Here is a 27,660-nt window from a genome sequence, read left to right as displayed (position 1 = left end):
CAGCGGGCCAGCTCTGGGGAAGGCGTGCCTCCTTGCCCTCCGCCCCCTGCCCCGGGCGCGGCAGCCGAGGTCGGGAAGTTGACGCGAACGCTAGGCCGCCGGGCAGCCGCCAGGCGCTCCCCGCCCGCAAGCCGGTCTGCCCGGCCCGGAAGAGGGGCCGCCTCGCCTCGGTGGCGTGAGCGCGGGGCGGGGACCGGGGCCCCGCGGGGAAGGAGCGCACCGCCCCTCGCCGGCGAGGCGGGAGCAGGCGGCCCTCCATTGGTCAGGCTGGCCGGCCAATCCCCAAAGGCCGCGGGCGGAGGCGGGGGCAGTGAGTGCGCGACGCCGAGCGGACCCGAGGCTCGGCGGGACCCAGTCGGATCGAGCCTTCGAGGCACCGCCCGCGCGCCTCCGCCTCGCAGAGGAGCGATCCCCGGGCGTCTGGCGCTGCGGCCTCTCCTCGGGGCCAGGAGCCGGGAAGCCGAGCGCGAGAACCCCGCAGCCGGACGCAGCCTCCTTCCGCCGCCGACCACCATGACCCACTTCAACAAGGGCCCTTCCTACGGGCTCTCGGCCGAGGTCAAGAACAAGGTGCGCCCGGGCGCGGGTGGGGTCCCTGCGACTGGACGGCGCCGGGCTGCGCTCCCCCCGCGCCTCTCGGCTCGCGGGCCGAGCGCAGCGGAGGCGTCGAAGCGGCGGAGAGCAGCCGCGTGTCCCCACCCTGTCCCGGGCTCGAGGCGCCCGCCCCGGCCGCTCTTCTGGCTTTGTTCCTGCGCCGCGGGCCGGACGAGCGGCGGGCGGGGGTTCCCGGCGCCTGGGGTCCCGCCGCGCGCGCCTGGGCCCGCGGTGTCGGTCGTGGCTGCAGAACGCGCCCCTCCGGGCAGGGGGCGCTCCTGCGTGGTCACTCACCCTTAGGTGGGGCCGGTCCGCAAGGCTGGGGACTCCTAGAGAAGCCCTGACCCTCCACTGCTGCCGCCCCTACGCCCCCTCGCACCCCAATCCCTGGGGCGAATGCAGCCGCGAGCGAAGTTAGGCGGTTACGTGGCTGACGCGGGCCCCGCATTGTTCCCCCTCTCCTCCCGGGGAGGGAGGCTGCCGAGCGTCCGCCCCACCACCCCAGGGACCCTTCACAGTTTGCCGAATCTCGGTGCCTAGCGGCGAATTGCGGCTTTTGTGGGAAACCGAGACAAAGCCCAAGGGCGCCGCTTTGGAGCGTTATCTGCCAGAGACTTCGGATTTTTCACGAAGCCCCGAGAAGTTTGTGTACTGAGGCTGTAACGGTATCAAGAGCGTCTTTTGTTCAGGGTCGATTTTTCTAGGCGGGTTGTAGTTTGGAATGATCGAGTTTTGGGTGCGCTCAGTTTTGTCACTTTGTCTAGCAGAAGAATACGTCGAGTTTATCTTGGGACTTTGGGTCTGGGAAAGCGATGAGAGGCGTCCCCCTCCCCAAATCCTCTCCTTCCTTCCTCCCTCCCTGCATTCCAAGTCCATGACATCAGGGGCTTCTGGGGGGAGAGACCAGCCAATCGGCGCGGAACTGCGCACAGAACGCTCATTGTCTCCTTTCTGCTGTTCTGGCCAAAGCACCACAAAGGAGGGCCGCTGTTTAATTCCCATTCGCCTCCCCGAGCCGCGGCGCGTCGGGATGGCCACCGCGCCTGGAGTACCCCGGCATTGTCGGAGCTGCAGCATCCCAGCGTCGGGGGCTGCGCGGCGTGGAGTGCATTCTGCAGTGAAGAGGCGCACCCTTATCAAACCCCAAGGGAGAGTCGTGGCTCTCCTCGCCCTATACAATCTACGCATCATATTATAATTCAGTTGTTAAATTTCGAACAATCTTTGTAGCAAGGACTTGATTTAGTCCACGCCTCTAAAGTTGAAATTTTTAGGTCCTTTACTTTGTCATTCGTATTGATTTTTGCCCTTAGTTTCCTGAACATTTTTTTAAAGAACAGAAAAGTGAGTGGTTTGTGTATGGTTGACTACAACCCTCACCCACTGGAAAACTTGCAAAATGGTGTCCTTTTTTCCCCAAGGTTTACACAGGGAGCTTTAGGAATCTCTTCACAGGAATCGGCTTGTCCACAGTGTTGAATGTGATACCCTGGTCTGGCTTGTGCACATTAATTTTAATTCGCCCTTGTGATTCTTGGCTGGCAGTGGTCGAGTCTTTACCTTTTGCATTGGAAATGAGGTACTGATAACTTTGGCAGTCCTTCAAGTGAGGGCTTCTCTTAATATTCATGTTAATTTCTTTTAACTAATAAAGTGATTTCTGCCCTCTTCCTACTTATTATTGAGTAGACTTAAGGAAAAGCATAGGCTGAGGCTAGACCACTAATTATTAGATTTTTTTTTAAATAGTAAAACCTGTGTTCAGAAACTTTGGAAAGTTAGTTATATTTTTGGGTTTATCCTTTAAGTACCAACCCTCTCTTTTAATAACCACTTTCATTTACATGATCCTTTCATACAGTATTCCTTTCACAAGAAGTCTTTCGATCTTAAATTAACAGCCCTCTGAGGAGGGGAGGATTGTCCAGCATCATTTACAGATCAGGAGGCTGAAGCCCAAGATTACAGAAGAAAGTTGGAATATTCTGAGAATTTTAACTCTAAGAGTGGTGTCTTAGTTGAGTGAAGTGTTCAGGGATATTCTACAAGTCACTATTGTCCACCCTCCCCAACCCCGTTTTTGATGCTCACCTGTCACTGACATCGTGATTCCTCATGTAATTCTGTTTTAATATGTTCTGGACTTGAAGATCAAATCTCCATTTTGCTGGGCCTTTGTACTTGCATTTCAAATCAGGGCTCAGAACCACCTGAAGCGTGGGTACATGGAACAGGAGGTTTGACTTTGCTTGGTTTGGACACCTTTCAAGTCCTTCCTGCTTTCTCTTTATGTACTGCATAATGGGTAAGTCACTTAAATGTAAGAGTATTTGTTTTTCCTTGAAACCTGATTTAACAGAGTGGAAAAAGCGTAAGTATCCTGGGGAGGCAGTATGGAATGGACCTTGGAGTCAAGCAGACACGGGTCCTAGTCCTCCACCACTGCCACTTACTGCTTTGTATAACGTTGGGCAAGTTATTTGCTATCTCTGTTCTAGTTTCCTCATCAGTAAGATGGGGGAAATAATGGTTACCACCTCTAAACTCTACATTGTCGAGACGGGTCTGGCTTGTAGTAAGTACTCAATGACTTACGTTGTAGTTGTTCTTAGTAATAGAAAATTACTTAGTATTGATGTCATATTTCTTACACTCATATGTCACTGCCTCTTTGAGTAGTATTCCATTTCTATTAAATAAGCCTTTGGTCTTTATATTTGACTTGTGAAGGCAGTTCATCAATGAATTGAGAAAGTCCTGATCTTAGATACTTTGAGTTAGTAAAATTTCAGGGAAAAATCTGTAAACAAGATACTTCTTTGACAAGATGATAATAGAACATACAGACTTACACCCCACCCCCCCACCCCACCCCACAATGGGCAAGAAGGTGTTTGAAAACAGCCTAAAAAAAGAATCCTTCAGCCAGTCTCTTTAATAACAATGAAAAGATCAATAACTTGCAGTCTATAAAGATCGTAATAGAGTAGAGGGTCAGGAAAAATGCAGAAGCTGGTATAGATCATTTGGCGAGGGGTGGAAACACTCATAAAGTAATAGAGTCCCACATGTACTGTCCAGGCCCTTGCCTGCATCTTGGGGACGAGGATGAAAAGGGAAATATTCCTGTGCCTTATGGGCCATGAGAAAACACAGAAGGTCCTGAAGAGAAGCACAGCCTTTCCTGATACTTGGCTCTGAACTAGACGTTAGAGTCAGCGTAGTTTCTTGTAGAAAGCTCAGGATACTGTGAAGGATGTCTTAGAGCGCATGCTGCAAGGAGCATTTTACAGGTCTCAGGAAACTGGGAGAAGTTGGTTGTTGGGGGACAGTGGGTGGAGCTGACTTTGATATGTTTTCTGGGAGGAAATACTAAATGTGGCATCGGAACGCACAGTCTAACAATTGTCTGTTCTCATGGAATGTCCTATTGGAGCAAAATAGCTCTGAGTTCTCAGAATCTGCTTGGCTACAAAACGGTATCTCTCAACAGCTAAAAACCATGTTGGAAGACTTATGACTAAAACTGTAAGTCATTGAGAAGAGTAAGTTAAAAAATCCTATAGTAATAATTCAGTTAGACCCAGTGTCTCATAAGGTCCTGCTGGCCTGCCTGCCCAGTGCCATTTGGACAAGCAGTTGCTCCAAGGGTGCCCCTGATCAGAGTAACCCCAGGATGACTGTGGATTCCTGCTGTAAATTGTACCCTAAGGTGGTCTGCCTTGTTTTACTGCAAGAACACCAGAATCATAGTAACAATGTATATAGATGGGTTTATGTTTAACTTTCTTTCACTTTACAGTTCAGAAGGTTTTTAATTCAAAACTTTTTCTTTATTATTTTTTTCCACTAGAAATTCACTGATGAGATACGTAAGATCTGTATTTTAGACTAGAACTTGATATATAGTAGATGCTCAATAAATGTTTGTGGGTTTAATGAGTTGATCCATAAGGAATAGATTTTACTATCTTTTGAAACTAGAAATTAACCCTGTTTGAGTAGTCTGTGTAAAGGAATTCTGTAGTGCAAGTGTGATATTTTTGAAGGGTGGTGTGATTTTTATACTTATTTTTCTTCAGTTTCTTTTATTAATATTACATTGAAAACTTATCAATAACATAATTCTTTCCTGGTTGCTGAGGTTCTTTCTTAGACTCCCAAATTAGGGAGGAACCAAAACGGATAAAGAAAAAACATTTTGCTGACGTAAGAGGTACCATGCTGTCCCTTTAAAATGCTCAGATTTATCTACTCTGGAGTATTAATGAGGATCATTATCAAGCTCACTATCCTGTGACCTACAGCTTTGTGGAAATTGTGCCATTTGCCTCTATTCATTCATTTAAACTTCAGAAATAAGCTTTGACAATGAAGACCTCACTAGGACTATCATCAAACCAGAAGTATATCCTTTTTTTCCCTATACCCTTTTCCAAATGAGATCATGAGGGTTAGTGAGTGTTTTCAATTAACAGTGTATCATGAAGTACAATTAATATTTTCTGTAATGTTAAAAAAACACACACACACACAATTGGACAGTTTTGGTTTTTAAGCCAGTTATTATATCCAGGAGAGCGAGCACATGCTTTATATCCCTTCTCAGTATGACTAGGTGGTGGAAGGGAGCTTGTCCTTAGAATTTCTTGGCAAGTGTCCTTTAATTCTAGGCATTAAGCTTCTACAGCATATGTACTACATGCTCTGGTTCTCTTTAACTCTGAACTTACAGCCATCATGGGCTCTTCACTGTTACCTCTGCTCAGGTTTTCATTAAGGATTTCTTGAGCCCGGGGGTAGATCAAGGTTTTTTGTGGGGCCGGAAGTTTACACAATTTGTGGGTCATCATTCCAAAGACATAGAAAAATGTCTTGCAAATATAAAAACATATGACCATGGGAATCCTTGTGGACTTGAAGATGTTTAGTGGGTCTTCTCCAGATTCTTGCCAGTGAGAAAGTGGGGCCAAGTGGCTAAGAATGTGGACCATGGACTCCATCTGGGTTAGAATCTTCATTCTGGTTCTTACTCTGACTTTTGGCAAGTGAACTGTGTGTGTCTCATCTGTAAAGTGAGGCTTCGGTAGTCCCTGCCTTCATAGGGTTGTTGGGAGAAGTAAGTGAGATAGACAGTCCATGTGAAGTGTTTAGAATAAAGCCTGGAACCAAGAGCACACGTTATGTAAATGTTAACACTTGTTCTATTTTGCTGGGTGGTTCGCTGCTGGTTCGGTTCTGTGTTCTCCTGAGCTTCCTTTAGCTTCTAGATGTTGAGTGTATTTCCAGGAGTTGGACATTCATGCATGGAATTGATTGTATCTGAATGTAGCTTCTGACAGACAGGGGACAGTGATGCCCAAGCTCTTGCTCTTTTTGCTTCTGCCAGGACTGTGATCCGCCCCACCCCAAAGTCCTTATCCAGGACTCCTCCCAGGCAGCCCATGATGCTTCCCCTCACTGAAATCCCAAGGTCTCTAACCCTGGGCCCAGGGACTTCTGTGTAGAGTTAGAGGCCTTTATTTCTGGGCATGGTATTATCTGACTTTTCTTCCTAACAGATAGATAGATTTCCATGAAACACGATACATCTTTCATTTCTTGATTTCAGAGAGGGCTTGTATTTCTCTACGGTGGACTGATAAACATATTTATCATCTAGTACTCAAATCTCGCTTGTCACCGGAGACTCCACCTAGACCTTTGAGAACCAAGTCCTAGTTTTCCCCCATGCTACGGTAGGGAGGGAACTTCTTCAACATCTTCCTCATGACACGGAAGCTTCGGGGAATGAGGGGACTGTTGGGCGGGCACATCAGCAGTGGGAAGGCCAGGGCACGAGGGATGTGAGTGTGGAGAAAAGAGGAGGCCCCTTGGGCTTGGCAGGACGCGCCTGGGTAAGTCAGAACCTTAAGCATTGATGGCTGTTTTGCTTTCTTCCCCAGCAAATTTTCCAGGGGCTCCTGGCTGCCGAGCGGCTAGACAAGGCTGGCTATGATGTCATTGTTGTTTCTTCTCCTCCCCTTCTCAGATGTTTGCACGCTGATCTTTTTTCATTACCCCAGGCCTCTCAGCCTGCTTAGTGCTGCACAAGGCTCCACAGATGGATAGAGTGTGTGCCTTTTTATTGCAGTTTGCCCTCCCTCCTTTTGTTTCACGTGGAAGGAAATAGAGGAAATAATCAATACCATGTGGCGTAAGTCTCTTGTAATTCAAACATGTGATTCTACTTTGAATGCAAAAATAGCAACAGCAGTCATACTTCTAATAGAGTATAGAGATTATACTTATATTAAACGTCCAACTGTGAGTTTGTCAGGGCTCTTGGTCTTTCCTTAGCAGCTGAGCTGAGACCACAGGGCTGCTCTTCAGAGTCCACCGGTGGCCAGATCCTTCCCCCGAATGGGCCCAGCCTCTGCTCTGAAGACTGACCTGCCTTTGTCTCCGGCTTTTTCCTTACCTTTCTTCAAAGACCTGAACGTTGCGTCGTAGCCCCACCTGCCCCGCTAGGGCCACACACACAGGCATGTGCTTGGGCAGCGAGGCTTTCATTTCTTTTTCTTCCTCTCTGGGCTTGATTTTGAAATGTTCTTCTTTTTCTCCTGAAGCGACAGCTCTGCTATTGACACCCTTTCCTGAAGTCCGCTTTAGACCACCTTCTAAAACATGCATGTGGTAGGAGGCTGCTTTTTATAGGGGCCCGTGGAAAAATTAAAGTGTTTTAGTCTGAGATATCGCTGCCAAATCTCTTATGATGAACTCGTGAACCGTGCTGGCAGTGCCCTTTGAGGCTGCTGTTTCCCGAGAGCCGTTTTGAGCCTGTGCTCTCTCCAGCTCCACGGCTTATTCACGCTGCTCAGCAGCACATTGACGGTGGCCGCGGCTGCTTCTGGATGCACTCTCGCTGCCCTGCGCGTCAAAAGGACTTCAGTTAAGCCAGAGTCTAAGCCACTGCTCTGCTCTGTTCTTAAGCCTCCTTCCACTCGCAGCTGGAACTCATGGTTCCAAGCATAGTTGTCTGTGTCACAGTCTGTGGCATAGAGTGTGTGGTACATACAGAGAGTTCCTCTGTCTCAGCTGAGTTAGGAGGGCGGGTGTGGGAGGACATCCGGTGGTGGGAAAGACAGGCCGTGGACCCAGACCTGGTCCAGATCCCTGCTGAACCCTCTGGACAGCTTATCTCTGCATGAAAAGTATGCATCTGCCTTGGAGTGCCATCTCTTTGCCTATGATGTTTGTTGTGGAGCATGCAAACACCAAGATATAAAAGTAAAGAAGCGAAAGTATCCTAGAACTTCTATCCCAGCCACTTGTACAGCTATGAATATTGTTCAACTATTTTAGGAACTGAATTATAGTCTGTATGATTTCCATTATTCATTACTTTCCTACCAGTGGATATTTAAAAGTATTTGTGTGGAAAAATGTATAACTTTCGACCTAACATTTACTTGTGTTATAGGTATTACCAGATAAAATGGCTCTTTAAAAAAGTCGGTTTATACTTCCCATCAATGGTAAAGAAGGGAAGATCTTCTCTTGACATTAAAACAAAACTGCATCAGAGCAGCCTTGTCAAAATTTAAGTCATTTGCTTTAGTTCTTTACTGTCGAGTCTTGAGTCATTGACATCTGTGACCCCTACTCCACTGATCACTCCCACCAGACTCAGGTGGGAGTTGCCAGTGAGCCCAGGCTAAGGAATGGGATGAGGGCATCTCTTTTGCAAGTATTTGGTAACATAAATCATTTTTAAAATAGAAAGCTTAGGCAGCATCAAAATGATCCCTTATCAAATGGCTATCAAATAGTGTCAAGTCACTGGTTTTTATGATATCAAATATGAAGGAGAAAATCTTCTTAGTATCTGGACAAAAGTGGCTAGCAAAGCGTAGGTAGGAGGACAAAGGTTGATATTTTTTGAGTTCTTAAAATTTATATATATTAAGTCTTTGATTTCTCCCAACAGTAAGTTGATGTTAATGATCTCTGATTTACTGGGGAGGAAACTGAGGTATGGTAGAGATGGGATTCTGGATTGAGCATTCCGTTTCTAGAGCGCATGCTCCTAAACATTTTAATTTGAGGCCAGAGCTCAGGAGAATTGGTGTCTTTTGAGGGAAAAGGAGAAGGCAGACCAAAGAGGAAAGCTCCAGGCTGGTATCATTGAACAGGAAGCCAGAGGAAGAGACCGGAGGGGCCTCTGAGAGTGCTGCAGAGAGTGCCACTGCATTTGGCTCCCAACAGGTCACTGGTGACCTCTGAGTGATCATCTTAATTAAGTAGAGCAAATTTCTGGGGAGGGCAGTTAGGAAGGAGTACTAAGTGAGGATATGGAGAAGTTTGTCATGAAATCTGAGAGAGACAAGACAGTGAGGCTGGCCACCGGTTCAGTCAGAGATGCTCTTGTTTCAGACAAGCTGGAGGTGGTCTGCACCCATCGATGGAGTAGATATGCCTGGCGGGTGGATGCAAAGCAGCAGAGGGACAAGGGTTCCCAGAGAAAAGCTGGGAAAGAGAAGGAAAGAGGGCTGGGAAAACAGAACCTGATGGATAAGACATCTCTTTTCCATTGCTATTGTTGTGTTTCTCTTTCTACAGAGCCGCTGAGTCTGATGGTCCAGGCCAAGGCTTGTGTGTGGAACACACTGTTCACCCGGCTGCTTCTCTCTGCCGAGTCCCCTCTGCAGCCTTGGGTGCTGCTCGCTCTTCATCCCCTTGGCCCTTGATCTGGACGGGCGGGTTTATTTTGCTCTTTGTGCTGGGGTGCAGCACTCCGCTGGAGGATGCGGTGCTTTCTCCCTCCTTTTCTGTGCTCGGGTTACAGTACAGTCACTTAAATGTGGAGTCAGTGTTCACTGTCCGAGGGGTGTGTCTAACCCCTTCCAGGCTCCTGTTGGGCTTTAAGACAGGGAAACGGAACCGTGTCCAGCTTTTTTTTTTTAAGAGTATCTGTAGACCTGTAACTATTTCCTTCTTTGTCTTGATGTATAAGAACCTTAAGCTCCAGTTTGCATATATAGTGTGTTTGGTGGCATTTGTGTAGGACTTGGCTTATAGGTGACATCTCCCCAGCCAGCCTCTATTCTACGTTTAAAATTAGAATTTTGAGTTCTGTGCTTTGCTAGTTGTGTAAGGCCACCTTTCAAATGGCAGAAGAATCCACTGTCGCGAGCAGAAAAGCATTCAGGATGTGGATCCAGATCTGGGTCCCTAAGAGGAGCCGACTGAAGTGCAGGGATTCATGTCTCCTTGGCCTCCTCGCCACCCTTGTCCCAGAATCAGGGAGCGGTGGGTGTCCTGGCTCAGTCTGCGGTAGGCAGCTAGCGCTTGGATGGTCAGTGGTGTGGGGTTGGTAGAGGTGAATTCCAATTCCTACTTGGGACAGCAGAGGTGGATTTCATGCCTCGGGTCATAACAGACTCCAAGACTTGTCCTGTGAGGTGAACTTGCTCAAGAGCTGATGAGGGTCCTGCTGCCACGCAGCTGGGGGTGGAGAGGGCATGGGGGTGGGTTAAGGGGCTGCAGATGCTTGAGCATCTGGAGAGCACCAGAAACTCAGGATACCCACAAATACTGTGACAAGTGAGGTACAGACCCTTAAGTATTCTAGAGGTGAGAGCTCTGTCTTCATTCATTTTAGCTGGGGCTTCAGTTATGATCCCTTTTCAGCAAGATCTCTACAGTGTCATAAAATTCAAGACCCAGCGGCCCCCTTCCAAAGTGAGAGCATGCTGTCCAGCCAGCTTTCTTGTGGGTCGCCATGGGCACTCACATGCTGGCTTTCCATTCCTGCCTCTCGCCCATCATCTCCTTAGAATTTCAATGAATCCTGGGTCTGCTCTTTGGCATTCAGAATAAATCAACTCTCTCATCATATGATTTCATCGAAACAGTTGGTGTTTCTCTTGCCCCCAAAGACCCTTCTCGGTGGCACGTAGCCCCTACTGGCTAACCCCGTGTCTCTCAGTGGGCCGTGTCTGGTTTTTCTAACCTTTTCCCCACCCAGTTTGCTTCTTGTAAAAACTGATGTCAGTGTGTCAGTGCTCCCTTTTAAAGTCTGGCACCCAGAATTGATCGTGGTAATGCTAGAGATGTGGTGTCACGTACCAGGGTATAATCGGGTTATTAAGTGGTTCCTGTTTTTACTACAAAGCACGTAACTCATTCCGTTTTAACAACATAAATCACCTGGTCAGGTAGACAAGGCACCTCCATAAGGGGAGATTCTAAGCCTTGCTTTGGCAAGTTGATGTTCTCTGTCTCTGGTACAGATGATGGTAATTGCCTCGGGTTCAATAGTGTGTCATAAAGAATTGCATGCCTGTGCAGACTAAGGTACATTAGCTCTTTCAGGCTCCATGAGTAAGCATTACGACTTATGTCTAGAACTTTGGGACAGGATTTTGCATATATCTTAAATAATTTGTTTATTAAGCTAGGATCTTTCTGAATTCAAATTTTCTTCTTTCTAACTATGCCAGTATTACTTCCTATAAGTTTAATAAGTATGCCAAATAGTTTCCAAATCGTAAGTTACCCAAGCAGAAGAGATCTAAATGTAAGCCTTCAGGTGTGCACCCCCAGGAGCTCCTGCTGCCTCGACCGCCCGGCAGCACAGTGGGCGTGTTGTTCCTGCTGACCAGGCCCCACTTCTAGGATTACTCTGCGGGACCTAAGGAGTGCCTTGGACATAAGGGACTTTTATCAGAGAGTAAAACAAATATGTCCCTAGTGATCCCTCTAAGATTACTAGATTGGTAGATCAAAGAGATGTGACACCTATGAAAACCAGCAGCATTCAATTGCAGATGCCTTTCCGTAACAAGGGAGATCTTTAAACTTGGCGGTTTCATAATCTAGTAATACTATCAGTGGATGAAAAGTCATTTATTGAGTACTCACTGTGTGTCAGGTATGAGCTGTAGTACAAAGACCAATAAAGCCTGTCCCCGCCCCAGCCCCAGGAGGACACAGCAGGTGTTCTTCGATAGGCTTGTGCAGCTCCGCAGGCGGCAATGAGGGCCCTGCCCACCCAAGTGCCTGCGATCCCTCTAGGTTCCTGTTACCGCTGTTTGCCAAGGTTTTTTTCCTCACACAGTTTGCTGTTAAACGTCACATCTTTGTTAATCTTTATTTCTGAGTCTAGATTCCTCTGAGAGTCCAGGCTCTATGTGCACTTTGTCCTTGTTTAAATTTGAACTTTCAAAATCCACTTTTAACTATGTATGTTCTAAACTTTGTAATCTGAAGGTCGTTTTCTAGGTAGAGAAGACAAAATTGACATTCTATTGGCTCCACATCTTTCCTGTTATTTGTTAGTTGTACTATTGACTTTAGGCACTAGACCAGCTCTCCTTAAGTTATTTTCAAAGCTTTAATTTCTTGTCAGTTTCACAGTATTCATACGTTGAATCATATAATGTCTTTGTATTTGTTTGACTGTACGTAATTGGAGGGGAAAAATTGCGCTGGTGCCACATGCTGGTACCTTGATCTGAAGGCCTGGCTGTGCCTCCGGGAGAAGGCCCAGCTGTTGCGTGCTCTTAGACAGCACTCCTGCTCACCAGAGGCGGGTGCGCTTTGCCACAGTTTTTAAGTATAGTGTGGGGGGTCAAAAAATAACTGTTCCTCCCACTTTTTTAGTTCTGGCTGGGCTAATAATCAAATTAACATGAGATAGACTAACAGAAAATGTCCAGAATTTATTATGTACATACATACAGGGGTTCCATAAGAAGATGAGTCCCAAAGGTACATCGGGCAGTAGAAGCTTATATGTCATCTTGAGCTAAAGAGAAAAGGGGGCAGGGGCTGTGCTTTGGGATGTCAAAAGGCAGAAGGCAATTCACATGGAGATGTCAAAGCAAATGTTTGGTAGGTCAATGTTTGCTGGGCCATCTGTAATAATAGGACACAGAGAAGACTTTGATCGAAAGGGGCCTTGCTAGGTTCTTCCTTGTCTGTCACACCTAGTTTATATTAAACTGTAGTTATCTATGATGATAACTTCCTTCCTGGAGCAGGTCCTCTTTCAGTTCTTTTAGGCAGTTAAGGGAGGGTCAAAGGTTTTTCCTGAGTCTTTCGTTTCTTGAAAATAGCTAGCTTAAAATAATCAGTATCTCAAAAGGCATATTTTGGGGTAGGAAAGTCTAGGCATAAGTCTAGGAACTAGGCATTCCCCATCAAATCTTTAGCAAGTTCATACTATAGAGTGAGCCTCAGATTCTGTAGTGATCTTGAGGAAGGCATGCAACTACCTTGACATCATTGTCCCAAATAAAAAGTGATTTCCTCTAAAATTCCCACTTCCTTCTCCACCATAAGATACAAATCTGCTTTTTAAAAAAGTTTCTCAGTCTTTTTTTTTTTTATCAGCGATAGTGTGAAAAAGAATGAGAATTTGGCATGCAAAAACAGTCTTAGTAGAGAGAAGAGCAGAGACAGAGAGGTAAGAACCAGCATGCAGATGACGGAGATGGGAAGGGACAGTGGTGTTGGCCTGCAGCCGAGGCGAGCCTGTCTGCTCTGGGACTTCCTTTTTAAATTGTATACAAACTCAACAGTTCGCAGTGGGGTTCAGTGAATAGAAAGCTTTGCTCGGTACTCAGCTGATACAAAGGGAGTGTGTTAATTCTGACATGTGCCAGGCATTGAGACCTGGGTTTCATCTCACAGTGATTCTGGAAGGAAGGAGACTACCTGTGAGAAATGGGGTCAACCAGGGTTAAGGTGCTTACTTCGGTCACACTGGAACACAGATTTCAGAAGTTTTTGAAGTTAGACGTCAAAGCATGTGATCTTTAGTCCGTTGTATTCCCAACATGAAAACTTAAACCTTTGCAAAGGTATTGACACGTTCGAAGGCTCCACTGGGGGAGGGGTTTAAGCAGGTGAAAAATGTTAAAGCCTGTTTCTTGTCTGCACAGGGTATCAAAATGGTAAGTGGTAAAGAAAGGGAAGGGGCATCTTGATATTTCAAGTAGAAATTTGTTTTCAATTTTGAGTCCTCATCTTCCCTTTTCCCTTTATTTTCAATACCCTACTTTATTCCTTTTTTGGCAGATGTCTTAACACACCTTATTTAACCTTTGTCTATCCACTGGAATGTAAGCTTGTAGGGCAGAGACTTTGCCTTTGAACCATGCATGGTACAGAGTAGTCATCTGAATGAAGGACAGAAGGAAGGAGTGATGGAGAAAGCAGTTGAAGGAAGAATCCAGGACACAGGAACACTTGGGAGAGGGAAACTAATGTCGAATGTGGTTTTACATAGAAAGTTTAGGGTGATGCTGGATTGTCTTGGTGGTCGAAACAGGTTACCTAGTGAGAGTTGAGAGCTCAGGCATGACTGAAATTTGGGGGACACTGTTGTAACCACCAGAGACAGTGACCTGGAATTGCGTGCTTGTAGGTTTTAACAAGCATCGTTATGAGAACATATCGTAAGAAGGAATATGTGGGAAAGACATGTCTCCATTCTTTAGTAGATTCTCGAATATCATCGGATTTAAGTGAGCCCATCAGACAGTTCTTGGGCATATATGTTAGCACCCTGCTTCAGGCCAGGTGCGCCCCGTGTTTTCACCAAATTGCACTTTGGCTGGATGCTCACGCCGAGAAGTTCTTTGCAGGGGCTGCACTTCGGGTCAGTGGTAGAGATGGTCTGGGAAGCGCGGTTTCCCTCGCTGCTCCTTGCGCTTGTAGGGATTGCAAGGGAGACTTCTCAGAGCTCAGTGCCAGGAAGGGCTTGGCTCTGTCTTAACAACCAGTAGGCTTTTATCTCACCTAGGGTCCCCATTCCTGTCAGGAAGTTCAGGCCCTGGGACTTGAGCTTTAAAGAGGATCTTATTCTAGTGCTGTTTCAGACATGACTCACTGTAACGGATAGGAGCTTACCTCTGGGAAGGGAGTAGGATTTGGGGGCAGAAGGAAGAGAGACCTGTTCTTTTTACTCTGTCTCAGTGTTTCTCAACTATTTTCATCATCGTTTGCCCAGAGTCTTTGTAGACATTTTCCCTAATTGCCTCATGACCCCTGTGAAATTTAATACAAAGGAACAGAGTTGTTGGGAAAGGTCACACATTATTGCAGTGTCTAAGGTTCTTTTCACCCTTCTGGGGGTCAGTTTCACTTCCACTGAGAATTCATGCTCTACGTACTTCTATACCATTTACCTTTTTTTTTTTTTAAACAAGTATTATTTTAGAAATCCAAAAGAAGGTCACTAGCTAGAAAGGATTGGGCTGCCTTTGAACCTGAGGGTGACTCCAGACTGGTGCTCTGAGCCGTTCTGAGGAGAGAGCCGTGGGAAGAGCAAAAGGCCGAAGCCACCCCGGGCCTGAGCCCAAGGGGAGGTAGGCCGGAGCCATAGCAGCTGCTGCAGATGCCGGGGGTGGGAGCACGATAGTGGACATTGAAGAAAGGATGAGCGACTGGATCACATGCCCCAGAGGCCTTTTTCTTGGTCTTTATTTCCTTTGCCTCTTTTTAAATAATTGCATTTGGGGGGAGGCGGGTAACATCGGTTAACAAGATCATTAAGCTTCAGGTGTTTAGTTCTGTAATATATCATCTGTATATCGCATCATGTACTCACCACCCAAAATCTAGTCACCATGTATTTGACCCCTTTACCCTCTGCATCCTCCCCCCACCCTTCCTTCCCCTCTGGTAACCACCATACTGTTCTCTGTGTCTATGAGTTTGTTTTGCTTTCTGTTTTATATCCACATATGAATGAAATCATATGGTTCCTGTCCTGTTCCATCTGTCTTGTTTCACTTAGCATGATACTCAAGATCCATCCCTGTTGTCGCAAGTGGCAGTATTCTTTGCCTTTTGATTGCATTTGGCAAGGGGCATGCTGGTGGGCTGTGGTGAGAAGCCTCCAGCAGGTGTTCTCTGTGTAGAACTGTTTGCAAGTGTTCCTTGCCGTGAGAAAGGGGGAGGCCCCGCATGCAGGAGTCTGGGTGTTTAGGAATGGGAGGCTTTGGTATGCGAGAAAGGGGCAGCTGTGGACTGGAAAAAACCAGTCAGAAACTCGAAGTCATGGGAAGGTCAAATAAATCTTGAAAAAGAGTAAAGAAAATGATGTTTAGAAACAACTTGGAAAGTAATTTTTAAACAAATTAGAGTAAAATTTCCATGAGGTATTAATGAGAAGATTAAGCTAACTTTCTTGTTGCAAGGAAGAAAATGTCATCATTTTCTGCTTGATGTTCAGAAATCAAAGCTTTTTAGATGAAAACTGAATAAACTTGACTTACCAAAGCTTATTTTTTATGTTTAATTGCCCCTAGTCTCTTGATTTTAAAAGGTATATATCAGACAGCTCAAAAATAACCCCTGTAGTTAGAGAATGTAATCATATTTGCTTGGGTTGCATTCTGATATACTTCTAAAGCAGTGGTCCCCAACCTTTTAGGCACCAGGGACCGGTGCTCCTATGAGAATCTAATGCTTGATGATCTTAGATAGAGCTGAGGTGGTGATGCTAGTGCTGGGGAACAGCTGCAAATACAGATGGCGCTTCACTCGCTCACGGGACACTCACCTCCTGTGCTGTGGCCTGGTTCCTAACAGGCCACAGACCGGTACCTCTCCACGGACCCGGGGTTGGGGAAGCCTGCTCTAAAGGAAACACCTAAGATTGCTGCATCATGTGCCACAGAATGCTACAGGCCAGGAGCTAAGACGATTTGAAAATGACTTGTTCTCCAGATAATAGAAAATTTTTTTTCATTTTAAACTTTTTTTTTTTAACAAGTACACATTTCTAAATCTCGAATTCTAGTTAGCTGGCTTAACTGCAGGAAGCTCACTTATTTAAAAAAAATATTAGCAATATTTGGGTAGGAAAACCCGAAGTCAAAATCAACAGACCCATAATGTGGGTGCATACCTAGTTTTCATTTTTAGTTTACCACCTGGGGCCTTGAGCTTTGCATGTATGTGCTCATACTTTTTTTGGTGCGTGTGCTACTATATTAAGTCTCAGAGACAGAGTCAGCTGTCCAGAGCCCTGCCCTCTAACTAACTAGGGTCAGGTTTGAACTCAGGTGCATCTGACTTTAGGCCTTGATTTTTCTCTCATCACTCCCTTGATGAGAACAGTCAAAAGAGAAGATGAAATATGCTCTCTGGAGTTCCTACTGGGATATTTCAAGTTAGATCTGTAATCACTTTGTGGTTTGGGGCATGGTGTTGAATCTTTCAGACACATTTTGAACAAAGGAAACATAAATATGCTTTTATATTTTTTTGGTTTAATAAATGGCCTCATTTGGTTAAGAATTACCCCCACCACCCTACAAAACACCTAAAAGCCCTCCAATGTAACTTCCATCTCTACACTGGAAAAAGTGAAGAGAAAGAATTTTATTATCATTTTTGCTGATTAAATTGTTTAGACAGTGCAGTCATTGAATTCAGCTTTCCTGTTGTATAGACAGGAAATGGATCAGAAGTTAGAAGAAATAACCAATGGCCCATAACAAGGTGGGTAGAGCCAGGCTCAGAGCCAAGGCACACACACACCCTAGCATATCAATTTTGTCTTTAGATTTATTGAGCTGTATCTTGTAGTTGAAAGTGCTTTCACTTTAAAAAAAAATTCAACTTGGAGGTTGTTTTCCATAGCTCATGCTGAAGGAGTACTAATTTCTCCTTTTCTTCATTGCCTGTTTTTCTCTGGTCACCCTTAACCCCTGCAAATTTATACAGAATTTTTTTCTAGCCACCTATAACAAGACTCCAGTATGAAAATATAGTCAAGTGTTAATTTTCATCCAACAACTTATTATTCCATTTTTTAAAGGTGCCATATATGAATAGATATGTTGGCAGACGCATTATCTAAGAACATTTATCAGAGGTGTAATAGGAGTTAATGGTTCCCTCCTCCTTATAGAGGCCAGTGTGTCCCTGTGGCAGAACTTTCCAGCACCAGCACCAGCACCTCCCTACCTGTTCCCACATGCAGATGCCTGTAGAACCTAGACTGGCAGGAAGCCAGAAGAGATGTGTGGTTTTTAGGGGGTGGATACTGGGGGGCAGAAAATCATCATACATTAGATACTGGCTTTACATTGTACCTAAACTATCTTTTATATGCTAACCTCTAGGCCAAAATTTGATCCAGGAACATTGCACTTTGATAGTTAACAATATAAACTCATTGAATTTCCATTTGTAATCTTGGTTAAATAAATCTACAACCTAAATAAATTATTCATTATTCTGTCACAGGGGTAGAGCCATTTCTCTAATTTGGGAGGAAAATGCTAAGGATCAAGGACTGCTGTCCCCCTACATGATACAGTAATTAGTGGAATCGTTCCCCCCTTGGTGGTGGAAAGGGAGAGGGCTGACTGGGGTAGACTAGAACCTGAAGGATGGTGACAAAAGTGTCATCATCCCATTTAATTTCTTTCAGCAATTAAGCCAAATCGTGTTTTGTGGAAGCAAGCCTTGGCACGTTCATTTCCATTTCCAAGAGCGCTGTTTAACTCCCACACGCATCATGATCTCCACTGTCTGCCTAACGCTGACATTTTCACCTGTGCTAAAGAGAAGGAAAATGACACGCGATCTTTCCTTCCAGCTCTGTTCTTAATAACTCTGATGGACGAGCCTCTTTAAGGATCCTAGGACAAGGACTAGCTTAAGGACTTGAACATGTGATTTTTAACAATATTTTGCATAAATTTTGTCTTTTTTTTTTAAATAAAGTTTATGGTCTTATTTTGGAGGGATCTTTCAAAACCTTTGGTAGTTTTAGCATTTATAATAGTATAGCATCTGTGTTAGTAAGTTGCCTTCATTGTAGAATTCTGTAAGAATTAATAAATACTCTTTTAGTTTTATTAAATGTTTGGGTGTCAGATACAGTGCTAGGTACTAAGAGCCTGGAAGTGACTCCTGTGAGGAGTCTAATAGGATGTAGGCTACGTAAACAGAGTTGTACAATAATTAATAGTGAGGGAGAGAGAGAGAGAGAGAGAGAGAGAGAGAGAGAGAGAGAGAGAGAGAGAGAGTGAGTGTGTGTGTGAGTGAGTGTGTGTGTGTGTGTGTGTGTCTCAATAGACGGCATAGAAGCACCAGAATTTTCCAGGCAATAAAACTGTTGGACTGATATGTCTTGACCAGTTGCGATACAATAGAAAATAGTTGTTTGTATCAGAATCCTACCAACCTCTTTTTTTTGGGAATGTGGTAATTAATGACTTAATATTGAAAGTTTAATGTGGCTGGTGCTATATTGTAATATATTATTTATTAACCCTTGTCACTTCCTGTGTGTCATGAGTGGTAATCTGTGTTATCTTGATTCATATTTTCTCCTTCTCAGTCTCAGCTTCTCTCCTCATGCTATTCAAATTTTATACACCACTAACTTAACCAAAAACATTTTTATTAGTTATTGAAGCTTTTATCGTGGGTTAGGTTCATCAGTGAATGCCAGTGAGTGTAATTTACTGCATGTGACAGCTGTGGTCTTAATAGATGATTAAGGCAGAGCAGGTTGTAAGTCAGGAGTTTCTGATGATTTTGTGAAAATTCTCAAAGTTACTTAACTTGTGTTTCAGATTGCTTCCAAGTATGATCATCAGGCAGAAGAAGATCTTCGCAATTGGATAGAGGAAGTGACAGGCATGAGCATTGGCACCAACTTTCAGCTGGGCTTAAAAGATGGCATAATCCTCTGCGAGTGAGTTTCAGCCCTGATTTGACCATTTTTGTTCTTCTAGTCCTTTCCCTAGGCCTCTGCCTTGACCTCCTTCCTAGTCCAGGGTGTTGTCAAACCTTGATATTCTGCAAATGTTTTTAATGCTTCCTCTACTGATGTTAAAGGAACCAACTCTACATTCCAGTCCTTGTTTTTGTGTGACCAATAAGTAAGGTGTCACATTTTTCTTTTCAGACTCATAAACAAGTTACAGCCAGGCTCAGTGAAGAAGGTCAACGAGTCCTCGTTAAACTGGCCACAGGTAATGTGCAGGCAAACCAGCAACCTCCTGTTGTAGTTGGTTGATCTTTATGTAGTGAAAACTTGATTATCGTTTTAAAATAGACTTTTTAGCAGAAATTTGTGCACGTGGCAATTTTTTTATCATGTTACTTTTAATGTTTCCATATTCCTTGGAATTAGTTCTATAGATGTTTAACCTAGAATTTTATATTTAGCCTATCTAATCTCAAAAGAGAATTGGATAGCTTACATAGAGAAATACAATCCAGACCATAAGGATAAAAGAGGGAAAAGCAAGGAATTTAACATAACTAATGGCTAACTATAGAACACCATATTAAGCATAGTCATAGTTCATGAATGTGTATGATTAAGTAAAATTGGACAATTTAGTCTTACTTTGTATTTCGAGATATAAAAGAATAACCACTTAGTAACCACAAATTTATTTTTAAATTAAAACAATAAATTATTGATGTATTATGTGGCTTTGATAAAGAAAATTTTAGCCCTGGATACCTCTGACACAGAATTCTTAAAAGCATGTAAGGAAGATCTTGCCTTTGAGGAAATGAAAAAACTTTAATGCTTAAAAATATTAAAAAAGACCATTATGTGACCCATTCTGAAATACGTTTCTTTTTATTCCTTTCTTTTTTTTCAGAGAGAGCTATGCTTAGTATATATGGTCAAGAATTCTTGCCAAGTAGCTTTCTGCCTAGAGTCTTATATCTAGCCATGAGGACTTAGAATTCTTAGATAATATGAATGTCACTTTTTTAGCTCCAAAAGTTATATAACTCTTTTTCTTTATAGTTGGAGAATATTGGCAACTTTATTAAAGCTATTCAGGCTTATGGTATGAAGCCACATGACATATTTGAAGCAAATGATCTTTTTGAGAATGGAAACATGACGCAGGTTCAGACTACGCTGGTGGCTCTAGCAGGTCTGGTACGTATATGCCTTTAATAAATGGCTCATTAAAAAATTCCCACCATGTTGATGATGAATTGCGTCTTTGCTCTCCCATGAGAGTTCAGGCTGGGCAGGGGGAGCCCCTGTCCCTTTCATAATTATTAGCTTTGTGGAAAGGCGGCTGACATCAGTTCCTTCATATAAGATAGCTTAATTAGAACACTCACATTTTAGAGGTACAGTGTATTACTGAATGGCCTTAAATAGGTTTTTCACCCCTAGTTTGGGTGGTACTTCATGAAGTCTTCATCCATGGACCGTATCATTTCTTTGTTGTTCTTTCCATAAAACTCTTCTGGCAGAATTTTCATTTGTGTTTATTCTCAGTAAGTGTGCATATTTCTGTCTAGGCTAAAACAAAAGGCTTCCATACAACCATTGACATTGGAGTTAAGTATGCAGAAAAACAAACAAGACGTTTTGATGAAGGAAAATTAAAAGCTGGCCAAAGTGTAATTGGTTTGCAGGTAAGTAGTGTGGCATTACTTAATCAGTTATTCTGTATCAGTCCTCATCATGCAAAGTATCTCTCATAAGTAAAGAATTGATAGACCATAACGTAGGTCTTGGGGTGAATGTGTGGTTCAAACAGTTTGTGCCCATGTAGAGCCCAAGACATGATGATGGTTTAGGAGAAACTCTGGGCATACCATCTCACTTGACAGTTGTTTCTCCAGGAAATGATTTTCCCTCCTACTTACATTGATTTATTTTTTAAGAAAATAAGAAATTCCTAAACATTATTGACTTAACAAGGCAATTTTACAAATCCTCAATGCCAAAGTCATTTATTAGGAAAGCACTGTACAAGTGCTATGAGAATTTGTCCATTTAATTCCCCGGAAATACTCAGTTCACATATTTTTTTTTTCCCATTCACGTTGTTCCTCTGGAGAGTGTCACAAAAACACCATGGCTAAATGTCCAATTTGCTATGGGCTTTACTTTCTGACACCTGCTTAATACAGTGCCCCTCTTGACTGAGTCTATGTGAGGTGGATTTATTTTCATACAGTACAAAGTTGTATCAGTGGTAAGAAACCTGAATTTCCAAATAGCAGTCAGTTGGTTAAATTGTAACTCTGTAAAAAGAACTAGTAATGTAAAAATGATACGCAAGAATTCCGATATTAAGGAAAACAAATCAGGTAATGAAATACTATGGTTAGTGTTATCACAGCTTTATTTAAAAGATGCACATATTTTTTATGTAAATGTGTATTTATAGATATATACACAGACACATAAGGCAAAACTAGGAGGATACACACAAATACAGCGAATATCTGGATGGTAGGATTGCAATGATTTCCCCGCTTTTTTGCTTATAGATGTTTTCTGAACCTTCTCCAATGAACAGGTTTCACTTTTAGTAAGAAATTTTTCCTTTAATTTTTTTAAGGAAAAAACCAACAATAGAAATGTCCCCAGCTCGTAGAACAAGGCATACTGAGTGGCTGGTCCTGGAGCTGTATTATCCCCAGTGGGGATGGGAAGTTAATGATTGGTCCTCTGAGCTTGGTTGAGGTCATGTCCCTCATTTTGCCTCTGACTCTGTGCAGTGACATGAGAGTTGGAAGAATAAAACATGGTTCTTTTCCCATGAAAATACGGGTGATTTTGATGAAGCTTAAAGAACCCCTATTAAGTTGCCAAAGAAGACACCTGACATGTGCTACCATATTTTATGCAACACATACCTGGAGCAGAAAAGCATATTGCCTAGCCAAAGGTTGCTTCTGTCCCTTTAAACGGCTGAAGCAGGGGGTACCCCTTAATTTGATTGTCTGTGCTATGGAGAGTTAGAGGGGAAGAATAGCAGAGGACATGTATTCATAATTCAGCCAATGTAATAACTTCTTGTGATCTGTCCATTCCTTGTGTGCATGTTTTTATATAGTTAATCATGTTATGAGGTTTTAATATCAGTGAATTGTTTGAAATTCTTTTTAAAGGCACACCTTGAACTTTGGGAAAAAGCATGAAGGATCCTTTGTATCTAGTTGTCCACAGTCTTGGCACAGGAAGGGACTTAATTTTGCCCCTTCCATCTTTTGAGTAGAACAGAGTTTTCTCTGTGTCGTATATGTTGTTAACGTCTAGTAATTAGTGCTAATTTTATTTTTTAACTTAAAAGATGGGAACCAACAAATGTGCCAGCCAGGCAGGTATGACAGCCTATGGGACCAGGAGGCATCTTTATGATCCCAAAATGCAAACTGACAAACCTTTTGACCAGACCACGATTAGTCTGCAGATGGGAACCAACAAAGGAGCCAGCCAGGTAAGTAGTCCTTTTTATACTTGTAGCAAAATGTACAAAAGGGCTATTTCAATGAGCATTTACCTTATTCTTACTAATAAATTCAAAGTAGGTATTTTTGTATGGTATATTTAGAGTATATTCCTTCAAGAAAGGAGGTTTTGCTGAGAAGGCAAAAGAATGAAAGACCTTTTCTGTAGCAACACAAGTATTGTGTCGCTCATGGCTCTTGTTGGCAGTTAGAACAGCTGGCCTGTCTACCTAATCAGAAGGCAAACAATGTTTATTACAGTGTTCTTGCTTCAAATCCAAGTAAATTGTTCATTCCAGTGCTTCTGACTTTTATTTTTAAAGGAGCCCTTACTTAACTTGGTAGGTAAAATTATCTGATGTTCTATTAAGAATGCTGTAGCTGCCATGCTTGTTAAGTGTGGATGGAGGTGCAGCAGGTGGACGTGCAGTGCCGTGAGAACGGCAGGATTCCAACGCCACACAAGATGGAAGTGTCTTCTTGTTCACAGACCACCAGCACCTCATCGAGAGGTTCCCAGAACCATCGGTGAACAGAAAGGTCTCACAGCCAACCAGAGTGTGCTTTTGCTTAATGACCCCAAGAGGAGCTTTGGTGGTATTCTTCCTTTATGGGACACGTCCTGCCTCATGTGGCATGGTATCTCTCATAGCTGCCACCAGGTTTGCTTTCTTATGGACTTTAAATCTGGAAGCATGTGCCTGGCATTAATGGAGAAATATGAAGTGTGAGTTTACTCTGAAAAGGAGAGGAGTGGTTGTTCTGAAGACATGGCTCTTCTGTGTCTCAGAGCCTTTTGAAATTGGTCACCCAGCTCGTGTGTATCGTCATAATAGACACTCAAATGTAACTTTCAGGTTTGCCAGCATGATGCTTTGTTTTTACATTCTTTATGTCTAATCTTCTAAATCCAAGGTAATATTGTCTCCATTTTTGCCTATGAGAAACCTAAAACTAAAAGTAAGTTGCTTGAGGCACCTAGCAAGCAGTTTTATAGCAGAACAAGGATTTGAAGTCAGGGTGACCTAGTTCTAAAGCCAATGAATATTACTTTCATAAAAGAGATTCGCCATCAGGGTATTTTGGTAAGCTAGCTTTACCCCTGAACCAAAGGAAAGTTATTGTATCAGTGTTCACATTCAATGTAATTTCACCGTTTAGAAAATATTCACAAGAATAGATTTTAGCTGCTGTTTTAACTTTTATACTATGCTCTGATTCTAGGCGGGGATGCTAGCGCCAGGTACCAGGAGAGACATCTACGATCAGAAGCTAACCTTGCAACCAGTGGACAACTCAACAATTTCTCTACAGATGGGTACCAACAAAGTCGCTTCCCAGAAAGGAATGAGTGTGTATGGGCTTGGGCGGCAAGTATATGATCCCAAATACTGTGCTGCTCCAACAGAACCTGTCATTCATAATGGAAGCCAAGGAACAGGAACAAATGGGTCGGAAATCAGTGATAGCGATTATCAGGCAGAATACCCAGATGAGTATCATGGCGAGTACCAAGATGACTACCCCGGAGATTACCAGTATGGTGACCAAGGCATTGATTATTAGATTCACAGAGAGGAGCTCAGTATTTAGCCCATTATTTTTATTCAGTGAGAACCAAGCTAGCCTTGAGTAATTTTTATCTTGTCTTCCTAAAACACTATTATGCTTATTGTACCTAAAAGAAATATTGCCTTACATACATTCCTTTTTCTGCCTCTTCCCTAAATAGTTGCCTTTTAGTGCTGTAACAGTTGAATCCTACAGCATAACCAGTAACTCACATATGAAGTAAAAAGGAATACTGTGAAAGGGGAGTACTCCTGTACAGCCAATTCTTTTAGTACAGATCTATGCATTTTTACAATCTTCTACTTAAATTGGTGTTTTCAAACAATAGGAAGCTTTTATTGTTTTACAGTTTAGTGTCTGGTTTCTATGTGGAAGACTAAACTCATGCTTATAGCTAAAGGGGTGTTTGCCAACTAAATTTAAGATGCAGCATTTTTTTTTTTTAGAAATTTACATATCGATGTTTCTATAGTACTGTTTGCTAATTTTTAAATAAAGTCATGATCTGTGTGCATTTGTGATTATATGTGTACTCATTCTCTCACCTGAGCTGACAATACCTTTTCAGAGTGGTGTTTTTAAAGGAGCGTGTACAAAATCAGCCTGCAGACACGTAGGTCTGGGTGGTGCGTGTGTTATTCTTGTTTGTGCCAATGTATCAATGTAGAGTTGCTCTGTTTTCTTCAACTGTATTTATTGCTGCATTTCTCAGCATAAACTTATCCCATTGCATTTTTTATAAATAAATATTTTTTTGAACATTTCATATGAGCCACAGGTTGATTATTTCAAAAAGTACGCTTCCCCAGATACTGTTATAAATAGGTACAGTAACATTTCTTTAATCTCAACAGTGCACTCTGTGCTTGAGATGGAGGCCTAGAAGAATGAAGGGACTTGCCCATTGCACACAGTAAATGGCAGCCAGGATTAGTAGACCCTTGCTTATTCTATTGTGACTCGGCTGCCCCAAATTTATCTTAAATCTAGCTTGGGATAATCTTAACCATCTTCAGGAACATTGGCGGAGATGGGGTGGGGGGGCATTTTATATTCATATTCTAGGGTGAATAAATGATAATAGGAAACATAGGGCAGAGTCAAGGTGGCAAAGTAAACTCGAGTTTGCCTCCTCCCATGACCACATCAAAATTATAACAAATTATAGAACAGCCATCACTGAGAACCACCAGAAGACTAGCTGAACAGAATTCCTATAACCAAGGATATAAAGAAGCCACATCAAGACTGGTAGGAGGGTGGAGATGTGGAATAGGCAGTTCCCACACCCACAGGGTGGCAGTTAAGAATCAGGAGTAATACTTCATCTTCGGAAGTGCCTCCAGAGGAGCAAAGGGTCACAGCCCCACACCAGGCTCCCCTGCCAGGAAGAAGAGTCTCCACATCTGGCTATGAAAACCACTGGGGACTGTGTTCCAGAGGAACAAGGGGCTGCGGGAGATGGGAGGCGCTGTTCTTAAGGGGTGGGTGCAAAAACACTTGGGTCCAGCACAGGGACAGTAGCTTGAGAAGCACCAGGGGCATGTGGGGAGGAACTAAAATGATTAACTTCAGGGTGAGGGCTTGAGGACAAGGAGTCGAAAGAACTTTCCCCAGGGATGGGAGTGCTGGCAGGCGCCATTGTTCCTCTGTTGAGCTCTCCTTCCACCCAGCTGGCCTAGTTTAAGCAGGTGCCAAATTTGTGCTCTCCATTAACGGTTAACACTAGTTGCCCTGGTTGGTGATTCTTTGAGGCCCTGCCTCACCCAACTTGCACACCAGGCCTGAGCTGCTTCCAGCAGCTCTGTACAAATGGCCTTTCTTGGTTTGTGCTACAGACTCACTCAAAGGACCACAAACACCACACAAGCAAAAGCTGGCCTCAACTTGCACTGTAACAACCACCGACTGGCCCCAAGCCTGGCATTACTGGTAGCTGGCCTCGGCTCACATCGTGGCCCCTCTCAAGCACCTCCAAGTCCAGCACAAGCAGCAACTAACCACAGATCATAGATCTTACCAAGCACAGATCACAGCGCAAGAGGATGTTGGCCTCAGCCTATAACAGAGCCCCTCCCAAGAGTATCCAAACCCAACACACCTGGTGGCTGGCTTCAGACCACACCAGGTCCACTCAACCACCTCCACAACTGACACACCAAATGAATGGCCTTGGCTGGCAACTGAACCCTTTTAAAGTGACTTTCATTCAATAGAGTCAGCCCTTACACAACAGCTCATCTGCTGTAGTTGTGGAAAGCCATCATAGCCAGTCAGCCTGAGGGGAAGCTCCACCCACCAATGTGCCACTAGCAATGAAAAGCCCAGCTATAACAGGAAGGCACATATAACCTACACAGGAAATACCCCTAGAGAACTGGGCTTGGGTAACTAGGGGAAACTGTGCCATTAGGCCCCATAGGACACCTACATAAGACCACTCTTTCAAGATTGGGACACGCAGTGGACTTACCTAGAAACAAACAGAAACAAACACAAAGACTCAGCCAAAATGAGGAGACAAACATACTCCAAATGAAAGAACAGGACAAAACTCCAGAAAGAGAACCAAATGAAACAAAGACAAGCAACTTACCAGATAAGTTCAAAACACTGGTTATAAGGATGCTCAGTGAACGTGGAAGAGAATAGATGAATTCAGGAAGAACTTCAACAGAGAGTTAGAAAACATTAAAATGAACCAATCAAAACTAAAGAGTGCAATAACAAATGAAAAATACACTAGAGAGAAGCAACAGATTAGATGAAGCAGAGGACTGAATCAGTGATTTGGAATATAAGGTAGAAGAAAACACTCAATTAGAAGAGCAAGAAAGAATCCCCCAAAATGAAGATAGTTTAAGGGATCTCTGGGATAACATCAAGCATACATCATAGGGGTCCAGAAAAAGAAACAGAAAGGGATTGAAAACCTATTTGAAGAAACAATGACTGAAATTTCCTTAACCTGACAAATGAAATAGACATATAAGTTCAGGAAGTGCAGAGAGTCCCAAATAAGATGAACCCAAAGAGGCCCACACCAAGACACATCATAATTAAAATGCCAAAGGTTAAAGACAAAGAGAGAACCTTAAAAGTAGCAAGAGAAAAGCAATTAGTTACCTCCAAGAGAGCTCTCGTAAGACTGTCAGCTGATTTTGCAAGAGAAACTTTACAGGTCAGAAAGGACTGGCATGAAATATTCAAAGTGATGTAAATGAAAAACCTACAGCCAAAATTACTCTG

General features: G+C 43.5%; 1 protein-coding gene across 1 annotated transcript; it reads left to right on the top strand.

Annotated features, from left to right (window-relative positions):
* Positions 1-357: 357 nt before the first annotated feature.
* On the top strand, positions 358-24,925 carry CNN3 (calponin 3). Its single transcript, XM_039869523.1, has 7 exons — positions 358-570; positions 19,185-19,306; positions 19,520-19,586; positions 20,384-20,521; positions 20,896-21,012; positions 22,683-22,829; positions 24,064-24,925. Exons 1-7 carry the CDS (start codon positions 514-516, stop codon positions 24,403-24,405), a joined length of 990 nt encoding a protein of 329 aa, XP_039725457.1. The 5' UTR covers positions 358-513; the 3' UTR covers positions 24,406-24,925.
* Positions 24,926-27,660: the final 2,735 nt, after the last annotated feature.

Source organism: Pteropus medius, unplaced genomic scaffold (genome assembly GCF_902729225.1).
Source record: "Pteropus medius unplaced genomic scaffold, Ma_sr-lr_union100, whole genome shotgun sequence".
NCBI classification, from domain to species: domain Eukaryota; kingdom Metazoa; phylum Chordata; class Mammalia; order Chiroptera; family Pteropodidae; genus Pteropus; species Pteropus medius.
The sequence above is the reverse complement of the archived record's forward strand: the minus strand, read 5'-3'. Positions and strand labels throughout refer to the sequence as shown.

Bases quoted from the DNA above. Each gene is read 5' to 3' on its own strand.
- CNN3 (XM_039869523.1), top strand. From the start codon at position 514: ATGACCCACTTCAACAAGGGCCCTTCCTACGGGCTCTCGGCCGAGGTC. The intron at 571-19,184 runs GTGCGCCCGGGC...CTTGTGTTTCAG, and splicing joins CGGCCGAGGTCAAGAACAAG to ATTGCTTCCAAGTATGATCA. The intron at 21,013-22,682 runs GTAAGTAGTGTG...TTAACTTAAAAG, and splicing joins AAAGTGTAATTGGTTTGCAG to ATGGGAACCAACAAATGTGC.